At 51.9% G+C, this 11,911-nt stretch overlaps 2 protein-coding genes across 4 annotated transcripts in view; one reads left to right on the plus strand and one right to left on the minus strand.

The window, feature by feature from the left end:
• Nucleotides 1–3,572, plus strand: part of SARM1 (sterile alpha and TIR motif containing 1) — a 34,468-nt gene extending 30,896 nt beyond the window's left edge. Inside the window, exons 9-10 of the mRNA XM_017888914.1 lie at nucleotides 1,308–1,429; nucleotides 1,559–3,572. Of these exons, the coding sequence (XP_017744403.1) occupies nucleotides 1,308–1,429; nucleotides 1,559–1,688 (252 nt within the window). The 3' untranslated portion in view covers nucleotides 1,689–3,572. The remainder of the gene's footprint in view (nucleotides 1–1,307; nucleotides 1,430–1,558) is intronic.
• Nucleotides 1,086–11,676, minus strand: SLC46A1 (solute carrier family 46 member 1). Of its 3 annotated transcripts, XM_017888916.1 has the most exons (5): nucleotides 11,223–11,670; nucleotides 9,954–10,806; nucleotides 7,598–7,681; nucleotides 6,006–6,162; nucleotides 1,086–5,118 (listed from the first exon to the last, which is right to left on the minus strand). In XM_017888916.1, exons 1-5 carry the CDS (start codon nucleotides 11,448–11,450, stop codon nucleotides 5,061–5,063), a joined length of 1,380 nt encoding a protein of 459 aa, XP_017744405.1. In that variant the 5' UTR covers nucleotides 11,451–11,670; the 3' UTR covers nucleotides 1,086–5,060. The 3 variants fall into 3 exon arrangements, with proteins under 3 accessions (XP_017744405.1, XP_017744407.1, XP_017744406.1); XM_017888917.1 differs by lacking the exon at nucleotides 7,598–7,681 and having other exon boundaries at nucleotides 4,438–5,118; nucleotides 11,223–11,676; XM_017888918.1 differs by lacking the exons at nucleotides 6,006–6,162; nucleotides 7,598–7,681 and having other exon boundaries at nucleotides 4,434–5,118; nucleotides 11,223–11,676.
• Between the last annotated feature and the right edge of the window lie 235 nt (nucleotides 11,677–11,911).

The raw sequence follows: 11,911 nt of genomic DNA on the forward strand, positions 1-11,911 counted from the left end.
TTGCCAGAATGACTCAGAACTGAGGAAAGCACTTTACTTACTATTAGTTGCTTATTATGTCAACCTTAAATAATGAGATTCAGAAAATAAGACTAAGTATAGAGTTTCTTTGAGTGCAAAGTTTGAGAATAGCCACCCAGGAAGCATTGACTCTAAAGGAATGGGGTGAGTACTCCAAATTGGAGAAGTTAAGGTTTCACTTCCACAGGCAAAGACAGAGGAATTTTAGCAGGATTACAACATTTTCCATGTAAGACCAGTGCATATGTTACAATGCTTTGATTGGTTATAGATTGCTACATTCCAAGGAAGATGACTTTATTTACCCCCTGAGGAAGGGTGGTGATCTGAGTGGGGATCTAAGGGGGTCTTATCTCTGGTGCCATTTGGTCTTCCTAAGTAATTACAGAAAAAAAAAAATAGGTAGAAGTAAAAAAAAAAAAAAAATAGGTGGAAGTTGCAGCTGCATGCCTCATGACTCAGGCTGCATAGACCAATTCCTGTCAAGGCTCAGAATAATTTAAAGTTCCAAGAGCTTTAGGTTTGATTTAACAAAGCTTGAATAATAATAATAAATAATATTATTAATCTCAAAATCCTGGGCTCAAGTGATCCTCCTGCCTCAGGCTCCCAAAGTGTTGGGATTACAGAGTGACCCACCATGCCCAGCTGAATTATTTAATTTCACACTTATAAAGGACACAGCTCAAGAACAGCCAAATGGAAGAGATACACAGGATCTCTATGTGTGGAGGGTAGAGGTGTTGATGCCATGCCATCTACCACCTTCCCAGCACCTACACCCATTTATCAGCCTGGAGGCTCTTCAAAACCCCTTGTTTAGGGGTTTTTATGGAGGTTCCATTATTTAGGCATGGTTGATTAAATCATTGGCCATTGGTGATTGAACTCAATCTCCAGCACCTCTCTGGAGGCTGGAAGGTGGGGTTGAAAGTTCCAATCCTCTAATCATGCCTTGGTGACCAGCCGCTTCCTGAAGCTATCTAGGCTACGCCCATAGCGCCCCCAGGCCCGCAGTGGGGAATCATCTCTTTAGCATACAAAGACACTCATCACTCAAGAGATTCCAAGGGTTTTAGGGGCTCTGTGCCAGGAACACTGGGCAGAGACAAAAGATTTATTTTTTATTATACTACAAGGGTTAAGGGAGACATCAAGGTGGACTTCAGGACTGGTGTCCTGCCCTGGACCCAGCCTTGGGCTAGTGGCCCTCCCAGCACCTGCCTAGCTACAAGGGTCCCTAAATGGATACAGGAGTATCTTCCTCCTTTCCTTTCTTTCTCCAGGAGATTGTGACTGCTTTAAGCTGTGGCAAGAACATTGTGCCCGTCATTGATGGCTTCGAGTGGCCTGAGCCCCAGGTCCTGCCTGAGGACATGCAGGCTGTGCTTACTTTCAACGGCATTAAGTGAGCCCCAGGGCCCTGGGACCAGGGAGGTAGGGTGCAGATCACCATGACAGGCAGTGTGTGGGCAAACAGCTGACTAGCAGCTCCCTCTGCCCAGCTGTCTGACCCACATGGCTCCTGTGCCCACAGGTGGTCCCACGAATACCAGGAGGCCACCATTGAGAAGATCATCCGCTTCCTACAGGGCCGCTCCTCCCGGGACTCATCTGCAGGCTCTGACACCAGTTTGGAGGGTGCTGCACCCATGGGTCCGACCTAACCAGTCCCCAGTTCCCAGTCCTGCTGTGACTTCCACTTCCATCGTCCTTTCTGAAGGAACAGCTCCTCAAACCGGCCTCCCTAGGCTGAGACAACTTGGGCTCTTCTTAGCACATGGCTCTCCCTCTCCTGTCCCCCACCCTCATAGCCCACCTCCAACCTACTTTCCTCAGTATCTGGAGAGGGAAGGGAAGTCAGACTTGGGCTCGGGAGGTTAGAACTCCCCCATGCCCTGCCATTGGGTTGTCTGTCTCTGTCATGGGGAGGGTCCCTGCTCAGTTCTGGAGACATTGGAGTTGGGGTGGGGGTGGTTCTGTATTCCCTTCTGCTCTGATAGCAGCCAGTTTGAGGATGAAGGAAGGCAGCCTCAGACAGGAATTAAGGCAATGCCCAGGCAGGCCTGGGCACTGTATTCTGAGCAAGGGCCTGGGCCCAAGAGCCAGCCAGGGATGAGTGCCATCATGGCTTTCCACTCAGACTGTGCCTGGCCCCTGCACTTACAACTTCCTGCCGCTCTGTGGCCTTGCCCTGTAATCACTCAGTGCCCTTAGCCAGCCTGACTAGGTCCCAGATCCCCTACAGCTTCCTTCAGTGTGGTATCTTTTGCCACATCCAGGGCGAGGGTTGAGGTAAACCGGCCCTCCCTCTGACTTCCTTGTCGCTGCAGCCAGCTTTGCTGCACTTGCTGGTGCACAGGAGCCTCCTTTTTGGGCCTGGGTCTGGGCATGGGGAAGCTGTGCCTCAAAGCCCACCCTACCCCATGCCTTGGTGCTGTGCCTCAGGCTCCTTCCTGGTCTGGCCCAGCTGGCTACCCCAGCCCCTCAGCTATCCAGGGCTACCCACCGCTTGCTCAGGGACCAGGCAGCCCCCATGGCAGTAAAAGCAGCCTGGACAGAACCTGCAGCTCTGTGGAAAGAGGCAAAGTCCTGAAAAGGCAAAAGGTTGTCACCTATGGCAGCTTCTCCAACTTTAACATGCATCCAAGTCACCTGGGAATGTTGTTAAAATCAGGAGATCTGGGGTGGGGCCTGAGACTCTGCATTTCTTACAGATTCCCAGGTGAGCTGATGCTGGTGGTTAAGGGTAGCAAATCTCTAAAGCATGAAGCCCTCACAAATCTTTGCCATTTCCCACACACTCCGCTCCTTGGTCTCCAGTCGTCAGAGCAACTCTACCTGGTATTATCATCCCCATTTTACAGATAATGACACTGAGGCTCAGAAAGGTTGAAGATAAGCCCAGTTTCCTGTCATTAGTGGCAGCCCCAGATCCAGACCTAGGCCTCCTGGCACCCAGTCCACTGGCAGTGGAATTGCTCTCCTGAGAATCATTCTGAGGCTGGGCTACTGCTTCTCCCTTGCTTCAAAGAATCTAGCAGCGGGGGATAGGATTTTGCAACAAAAAGCTGACCCAGAGGCCATACTGAAATAACTGAGCAGGAATGTCCCATTGCCCCCTCCTCCACTGGGTTCAGAGGGCAAGAAAGTACCCTCCAATAAACCCAGGCTGCAGGCCACGGGGACTGCTGAAGGCTCTTCCCCAATGAGGGCCAGGTGTTGACACCTTAAGGCTGGCTGCGCCCCCAGCCCCACTCTTGGCTGTGCTGGCCAGGCGACTCCTAGCTCTCGGCCACGTCGTCAGAAAGTCAAAGTTCCCACTCCAGGTTTGGGGCTCCTTCCTTCCCCTCCCCTCCCTGCCAGAGTCTGTCTTGGCCAGTCCCAGTCTCGATGCTTTGCTTTTGACCCCACCTGATCTTCCTTTCCTTATGCAGCACAAGTGCTCACTGGGGCCAGGGCGAGGGCATGGACATGACAAGCAGGGCAGCCTGGACACTGCCCTCACAGGACAGAGTCAATAACAATACAATGTCTGAGTGTCTCCAGGGGATGATTTCTGGCTTCTTGTCTCCAGTCAGTCCCACTCCCTCCTGAGGTCCCCATGGGCAGTCTTCAGAGAGGTTTCCTGCGTTTTGTTTCTGTTTGGTATACCCTCCACTGCTGTCCACAGCCCTGTGTGGCCTTCTGGTTGACCTCTGCCCGATCTTCTGTCTCTCTGGGGGAATCAGAGTCCAGCATCCAGCCCCAGATGGAACAGCTGAAGTCACAAGCCTCCCCTAAGCCAAGGCCAGTGTGCTCAGAGGTGACTGCCACCCGTACTAGGACAAACACAGCTCAGATCACCAGGTCAAGCGCCTAGGCCTGGCTTCTCCTGAGATAGAGGACTCAGAAGTGGCCTTTCCTCCAAAGCCTACTCAGATACAGGTCTGTAGGGCCAGGGTGTTCTGCTTGGCTGGGCTGCAGCTGCTACCCCTTGGTTGGGGCTGAGTCAGCCAGATCCTCCCTCCACTTCTCCCCAAGGGCCAAGAACTGCTCAGGGACATTAAAGGTCAAAAGTCCAGCCACGCTTATTCATCCTTTCCCCAGGCCCATGAAGAGAGGCATCTTATTGTAGAATGTATGAGGAGGTGGGAAAGATCTCAGAGCATCAGCTAAGTTTCCTAACTTGTCCATCCAAATGTGATCACCACGATTCAACAATTTGGGGCATCGCTGATCTAGCCCTTCCTAGTGGGGCTTGTTTAAGGTTGCACAGCAATTCAGTAGAAGCCCTGGCTGGCCCCACTTGGTATCAATCCACCAAGCAGCTCAGGACTCTTGCCCAGCCCAGCAGCTTCTGTTGTCTGACATATGGCAGGCAGACTGGGAGCAGGAAAACAAAGGGCCCCAAAGCCCAAGGCACCAGAAGGTTTGTTTCAGTTTGCTGAAGCTGATTTATAATGATTGGCACTCTTCAGCCCAGGGAGTGGGCAGGCCATAGCCAAGGATCAATTCCCCAACCACAGTGAAGGCAGCACTCTTCCTCTGGAGATCACCAAGCCCCTCTCACCTCCCTCCCTCCTTCCCAAGGCTGGCACTAACCAGGTACCACATTTGTTGTTAAGGAGTGGCTGGTGACTGCTACACGTGTCAGGAACCTGGCTGGGGCTGTGCAGTTTGGACTGGAAGGAGAGATGCCAGCCCTTGTGCTGCCTCTGGTCCCTGAAGTGTCACCTCCATCAGGACCTCTCCTCTGGTCTGGGGAGTTGTAAGTGATGGATGGCAGAAAGGGAGAACTGACTCCTGTCCCGAATAGCTCCCCTGCCACCTGTCCTGCAGTGGGCCTGTGTGGGTTATGATTCTAGATCCTAGTCAGAGGCTGGTTCAGCTATGGATGAGGTGGTACCTTGGTCTGTCTTGACCACCTCGTCCAAAGAGAGCACTGCCCTTAGAAAGGAGCTGCTGGTGCTGCTGTGGGCTGGGCTCCCAGCTGTAGACCTTCAGTTGTTTGGTGTTCACTTTGCTACTCTTGCCCTCTGTCTTCTGGTCCAGGCAGATCAGGGGCTCTGGGGAAACTGCTGGAACTCAGGGTGAGGAACAGTCTTTTCCAGCATCCTGTGAGAGACCAGAGAGAGGGTTTGGATTTCACATGGGGTACCCTCAAGGCCTGTCTGGAGAAGTGATGCAGGATTTACTTGGGTGGGCTGGTCCAGGTAGCTCTCCTCAACCTCCTCCTTCCCCAAGCTGAGAAGCTAAGAGCTGGAGGACAATGTCCAGGGACATGGCTCTGGAAAATAACTTTTTTTTTTTAAGAGACAGGGTCTTGCTCTGTTGTCCAGGCTGGAGGGCAGTGACATAATCATAGCTCACTGTACCCTTGAACTCCTGGGCTCAAGTGATCCTCCTGCCTCAGCCTCCTTAGTAGCTGGGACTACTGGTGCATACCACCATGCCTGGCTGAGTTTTAAAATTTTTTATACAGACAAGGTCTTGCTATGTTGTCCAGGCTGATCTTGAATTCCTTGGTTCAAGTGTTGCTCCTGCCTCAGCCTGCCACAGGATCGGGATTACAGGCAGGAGCCCCCACGCCCAGCCATGAAATATAATTCTTAATATCATACAGGAAAAAGTTAGCGGGTCAAGCTAGCCTGTGGCCCAGCCACAACTAGCTGACAAAGCTCTCTGGCCTTCCCTTTAACACAGTTCTGTTGCCATAGTTCCATCTATAAAATGGGAATGGAGGGAAATAGGGCAACTGGGAGAGAGAACACAGCCTTGCCAAGTAGCAATGTTAGCCTGATCCTTCCTCCACCTAGCTTGCCACCTTGCCCTTGGAAAATGGCTCCTGGAGGATTAGGCAGCCATGTGCAAGGAGAGGGGCAACCTGGGACAAGACACCCAGAGGGGGAGGATTCCAGGAATGAAGCTGCCATTTCTGGTTGGGAGGAGGACACTTATGAGAAAGGGCTCCATTATGAGCATGGGTCAGGGACCTGCATTACCCAATCAGAACGGCCGGGATGAGCAGGAGGCCAGCTCCCAGGAGGAAGGGGAACCCCTTCATAAAGTTCAGAGTGGCTGGGTAGAGTGAGTTGAAGATGCCGGAGGCCATCAGCATGGCCAGGTTATTCACACAGGCCACAGCAGAAAAGAGAGCACCTGTGAAGAAATAAATACCATACTCTGGAGTCCGAAAGGGCCATGTTCAAATTCTGGCACCACCACCTCAGAGCTGTGTGACCGGAAGCAGTCACTTAACCTATGTCTCCCCTTCCTCACCAGTAAATCCTGCTACATCATGTGGACAGCAGCTGGCACAGAGGGGCTACTAAATAAATGGCTGCTATTAAATCCACACTGAAAGTACATGTGATCTGACAGAACCCAGCACATGAAGAAAAAAAAAGTACATGTGATATTGTCTGATGAAAGCTTGATGGAAATGGCTTTTTTCTGGTTTATCGTCTTTGGCATCACCTGTTTGGGATTAACTGCAGGTCTGGTCAGTTCCAATATTCATAGCTGTGTCACCACTGAATAGCTTTTTATCCTTTGGGTTCCTGTTCCTCCTTCTGCTAAATAAGGATAATACCTATTTCCTAGATTGTCAGCAACATTAAGTTCACATGGAAATCACCCATCACTGGGCCTGGCCCCATGAAAGTAGCTAGTTAGTAAGGGCTCTTCTTTTCTCGTGTTTCCCTGACATTTCTGGGCACAAAGAAAGTGCTGGGAAAAAAAAGTTTAGGTGAATGAATGAAGGCACATGGATTCTGGGGACACCAGAACCCACAGTGGGCTCTGTATGGCACCAGGGTCCCTGTCATCATCAGATCCTCATTCCAGGACAGATGGAGAAAGATGAATGTTTCCCGACTGGGGCATAAAGACCCAGAGGCTGGAGAAGCTGTTCTGTATAGATACAACAGGAGAACCCACAGTTTACAAAATGTGCAACAACCCAACAGAAGTCGAGATTAAATTCTGTCACATCTAGAGGGGCCTGTGATGTCATTAAGAGCAAACCACTCACATCACAGATGAAGAAACAGGCCTATGGCAGGGCTCGGACTAAAACCCAGATCCTGAGACCAGCTGCTGTTAAACACAGACGTGAGTTTGCATCCTAGCTCCACCATTTACTGAGTAACCTTGGGTGAGCTGATTTAACCCCCTGGGCCTCTGTTTCTCATCTGTCAACTGTGGAAAATGAAACCCATGTCACAAGGTTGTTCACTTCTGGGCTTGTACACGCTGACCCCAGAGAAACAGGGAACTCTGGCATCATCACACCCATCTTACAGACGGAAAAGCTGAGGTCTGCAGAGAGTAAATCCTCTGCTCTGGTTATCCAGAAAGAACATAATTGTGCTCTGCTGACTGCAAATCCCAACTCTGCGGTTTGAAAATCCAAGGCGGCATGATCCTCTGCCCATCGTGGGCAATTTCACAGAAGTGTGTTTGTCTTAGCCACTTACTTCTCCAGGGTGAGAGGCAGGAAGGCAAGCTGTTCCCCCAGCCATGGCTGCCCATCAGCCCGTTTCAGGCAGCACTGGGCATGAGGAGCCAGATACAGGTGGGTCCTGACACTCACCCTGCTCTGTCTCTCTCACCAGCTTGGAGAGTTTAGCCCGGATGACAGGTGTGATGACTAATGACAGGAAGAGCAACCCATATCCTGTGGAGAAATAAACACTCATCAGGAAAATGGAGCTGGGGAGAGGGGTGTCCAAGGGAAAGGCAGCAGATCTCCTATCCATACCCCATATGGGGCTTAGGTTAGACCCAGGAAGAACTTCCTTGATGGTGAGGGTGGGGAGACAGTAGTCAAGGAGGAAGGGAGACTGCCCTTGTCTGGGCTTGGCCACCGTCTAGCTCTCATGAATGCTAATTCCCACTGATTGCTTTCTTGTCTGAACCTCTTGTGGTCACAGCAGACATCACCCATCCATTTGGCACTTAGTAGGGATATGGCAGGGCACAGAAAACAAGCATGGGCTTTGGAGTCAGCCCTGAATTCAAAACCTGATGCCATTACATACTATCTCTGTGGCCTGGGGTACTTAACCTCTCTGAGCCTGACTCCCTGTATGAGGAAGATAATAAGGCCTTCATCACAGGATGGTTCTGAGTCATAGGAGGCTGAATAATGGTGCCCAATGGCATCAGGTTCATAGCCCTGGAACCTGTAAATACTACCTTATTTGGAAAATGGGTCTATGCAGGCGTGATGAAGTTAAGCCTCCTGAGAGAGTGGGGTTATCCTGGATTAGCAGGTTGGGCCCTAAATGTCATCACACATCTTTATAAGAGGAAAGCAGACGGAGATTTGGCACCAAAAGAATGGAGAAGGCACAAAGAGGAGGAGAGGCAATGTGAGCACAGAGGCAGAGACTGGTAATGGACGCCCCAAGCCAAGGAATGCCAGCAGCCCCAGAAGCTGAAAGAAAAGAGAAACACGTTCTCTCCTGGCACCTTGCAAGGGAGTACTGCCTGCTGACTCCTTCCGTTCAGCCCAGTGGTACTGACTTTGGACTTCTGGCCTCCAGAACTGTGAGAGAATATATTTCTGTTGTGTTAAGCCCCCAAGTTTGTGGTATTTCATTACAGCAATCTCAGGGAACCAATACATAAGGTAAAAAGGTAACATCTATGAAGAGTACGGCATAGGGACACAGCAAATGTGAGTTCCTTTTCCCTTTGCATTCAGTTACTTACAGGCTTCCTGTTTTCTTCATAACCATTTCTCTCCCTGTGTGATTGCTGACTCCTCAGCAAAACTGCAAACTCCTACAGGACAGCGGATCCTCCAAAGAAGGTATACGATGAGGCACCCAGGGCCCCTACCAATGTCAAGCCCCTCAAATCCCACTCTGTTGAGACCTCCCCCCGACCCAGAGCAATGACAGCATCTTCATCATCTCTGCATCCCCCAGGGCCATCAGCAGGAGGGAAAGGCTCCCTTCTGCTTGTCAGACAAGCAGTTGAGTTAAGAAATCTGTGATTATTGTATTGTTGACTATACACAGCACGTTTTAGGGCTCTATCAAAATAAATCTGTCCCTTTAAAAAAAGTTAACTAAAGCTGGGCACGGTGGCTCATGCCTGCAATCCCAACACTTTGGGAGGCTAAGGCAGGCAGATCCTTGAGCTCAGGAGTTAGAGACCAGGACTGGGCAACATGGTGAGGACCCCATCTCTATAAAAAAAACACAAAAATTAGCAAGGTGTGATAATGTGCGCCAGTGGTCCCAGCTACTAGAGAGGCCAGGTTGGGAGAATCACTTGGGCCCAGGGGATGAGGCTGCAGTGAGCCATGATCATGCCAGTGCACTCTAGCCTGGGTGACAAAGTGAGACCCTGTCTCTAAATAAATCAATCAAATAAAAATTTTAAAAAGTTAACTTCCCCATTTACTGGCCTGTTGACCCTCTCCTACCAAAAAAAGAAAGGGAGGAAGTAAGGAGGGAAAGGACAAGGAGGAAGAGGAGAAGAGGAACTGAAACAGGAATTTCATATCTGTGGTCTGAGAAGACAGGTTTTTAAAAAACCCAAAGAAGCTGACCAAGGGTATTTGATTCTTATCAGAGAAGTGAGTACCAACGCATTAATGGCATGGACTTTGTTTAAGAACATATGAATAGGCTGTGGGAGGCCAAGGGGTAAAGCAATTAGTGTATGAGCCACACTTTTGTCTTTTGCTCTAGATTACTAACAATATTAATGGTTGATAACGGTGGATTAATTACTTTAGCTACTGAAGGTCTGTATTTTCCATGTATCATAGATGGCATTTTTGAGGGATTTCTTAGTTGTCTGTCCTGCAGTGCAGGCATAACAATGTTTCCAAAGACACAGGAATGAACCACATCTGGGGGCAGTGAGTGGCTGGCCCCCAGTTCTTACCCAGTGCCTCTGGGACAAGGTGTCCCTGAGCCCACACACTTTACCTGTGAACATGAGAGGTGTGATGGTGGCAAAGGCAAAGACCACCATCCCCAGGATGTTGAAGGCCAGGCCGATCTCAGCCACCCAGGCGTCGGCCAGGCAGTGCTGCAAGAGCTTCAGGACCAGCAGGCTGGTGAGGTAGGGGAGATGCTGAGCTGCAGAACCATAGCCGATTAGTTTGGAATCCCAGCAGAGGGGTGTGCTCAGTTCATACAGGGTCAAGATGTCCTGGGCCCCAAAGTGCACAGTGATCACCACGAAGATGGCCAGTGAGTACAGGGCTAAATGCTTCCTGGACTTCTCTGGGGCTGGAGCCACATAGAGCTGGACAATGGATCGGTGGTGACGGAACGTGAAGAGCCGGGTGGACTTTGGCTCCTTTAAGGTCTCACCAAAGCAGAAAGCTGCATAGAGTGTCATGGCTATCAGCAAGGCTAAGGCCAGCCAGAAGGGGTTGGCATAACCCTGGGCCCGGAGCCAGTGGCCCCCGAGGAGGCTTGCCAGCATCCCAGCCACCCCGATGCTGGCTTCCAGCAGGGCCATCCGGAAGGTGCGGCTGCGGCTGGAGCTGACATCTGCCACGGACGCAAAGCTAGCAGCCAGAAGGCCACCGAAGTCGCCGAGGAGGGCACAAAGGATGCGACCCAACACGAAGTAGCCGACGTGGAGCTGTAGCTGCACCACAAAGACGGACACTAGGGCCTGGAGCAGCAGGCCCAGCGAGGCCAGCACTAGCAGCGGGCGGCGGCCCACACCGTCGCTCCAAGCTCCCAGCAGGGTGGACGAGAACAGCCCCACCAGGAAGCCGCCCACGTTCATGTAGAGGGTCCAGTGGGAAGTAAGGGTCTCCACTTCCTGTAGGGGCACAATGACCAGGGTGCGGTTCCTCACTCTGGGTTGCCCAATCCCCAAATCCTCGCCATCCCGGGAGCTACAGGGATGAGGACTTTCTCTGGAGCCCTAAACCTCAGAGAATCTTAGCACAACTTTCAGAATCTGCCAGTGAAGAGGGGGAAGGACATGGACCAAGGCCCCATTCCCTTTCCTTTCCCCTGCTTTTGTTAACCTGCAAGGCCAGACTTTAGCTCAACTTTTCGCATTCCCCACGCTGAGGTTCTCGGTCAGGCCGCTTTGCTCTGATTCCGCCCACCATCCAAAATGCACTCTCCCTCCAGTTACCCCCAACTGTCATTATGCAGGCCCCACCCCTCCGCTGCCGCCACGCTCCAGCCCAGGGCCCTCCCCCTGCCAGGCTCCTTGACCCCCGCTACCTGCATGGTGGGGTCCGCGCTGCGGTTGCTGCAGCCCCCCCTTTGGCGGGTGCCATTGTAGCCGAGGTCGGCACTGAAGCGGTGCCACAGATACTGCGTGGTGAGCGGGCCCTGCAGGACCAAGGCAAAGTTGGCCAGGAAGACCAGCGGCTCTACCGGGCCCCGGCACAGCACAGCAGCCGCGGGACGGACGCGGGGCTTGTCCGGGGGACTCGCGCTTCCCTCCATGTGTGCGCGCAGCAGGGCTGTAGGCAGGCGGGTGGCGGGGCACGCGCGCGACGAGCTGCCTGGGACTGGCGACGTGTGGCGCGGGGCTTGCGCTCTTTGCGCCTGCGCCCGGCGTCCCTCCTTAAATGTCCGGCGGGGAGGGGCCTGGGACCTGAGGCCACCGGACTCTCGCGGGGGGTGCACCTGACTGGGCGTGGGCCGGCGAGGGGCCCGGCACCCCCAGCCCGCGGGATGACCTCACCTGTGAAGTGTGCATAGACAGCGCCCTGCAGCCCTCCCTCCTGGCCCAGACACACCACAAATAACAAGAATATCAATAATTAACATGTATTGACCACTTACAATGTGCTGGGCACGGTATTAAACCCTTTTTGTGCGTTGGTCTCCCGATAACTCTACAGGCTAGCCAATATATATATATATATATATTTTTTTTTTTTTTTTTTTTTTTTTTTTTTTTT

Source organism: Rhinopithecus bieti, unplaced genomic scaffold (genome assembly GCF_001698545.2).
Source record: "Rhinopithecus bieti isolate Rb0 unplaced genomic scaffold, ASM169854v2 scaffold_18477, whole genome shotgun sequence".
Classification (NCBI taxonomy): Eukaryota; Metazoa; Chordata; class Mammalia; order Primates; family Cercopithecidae; genus Rhinopithecus; species Rhinopithecus bieti.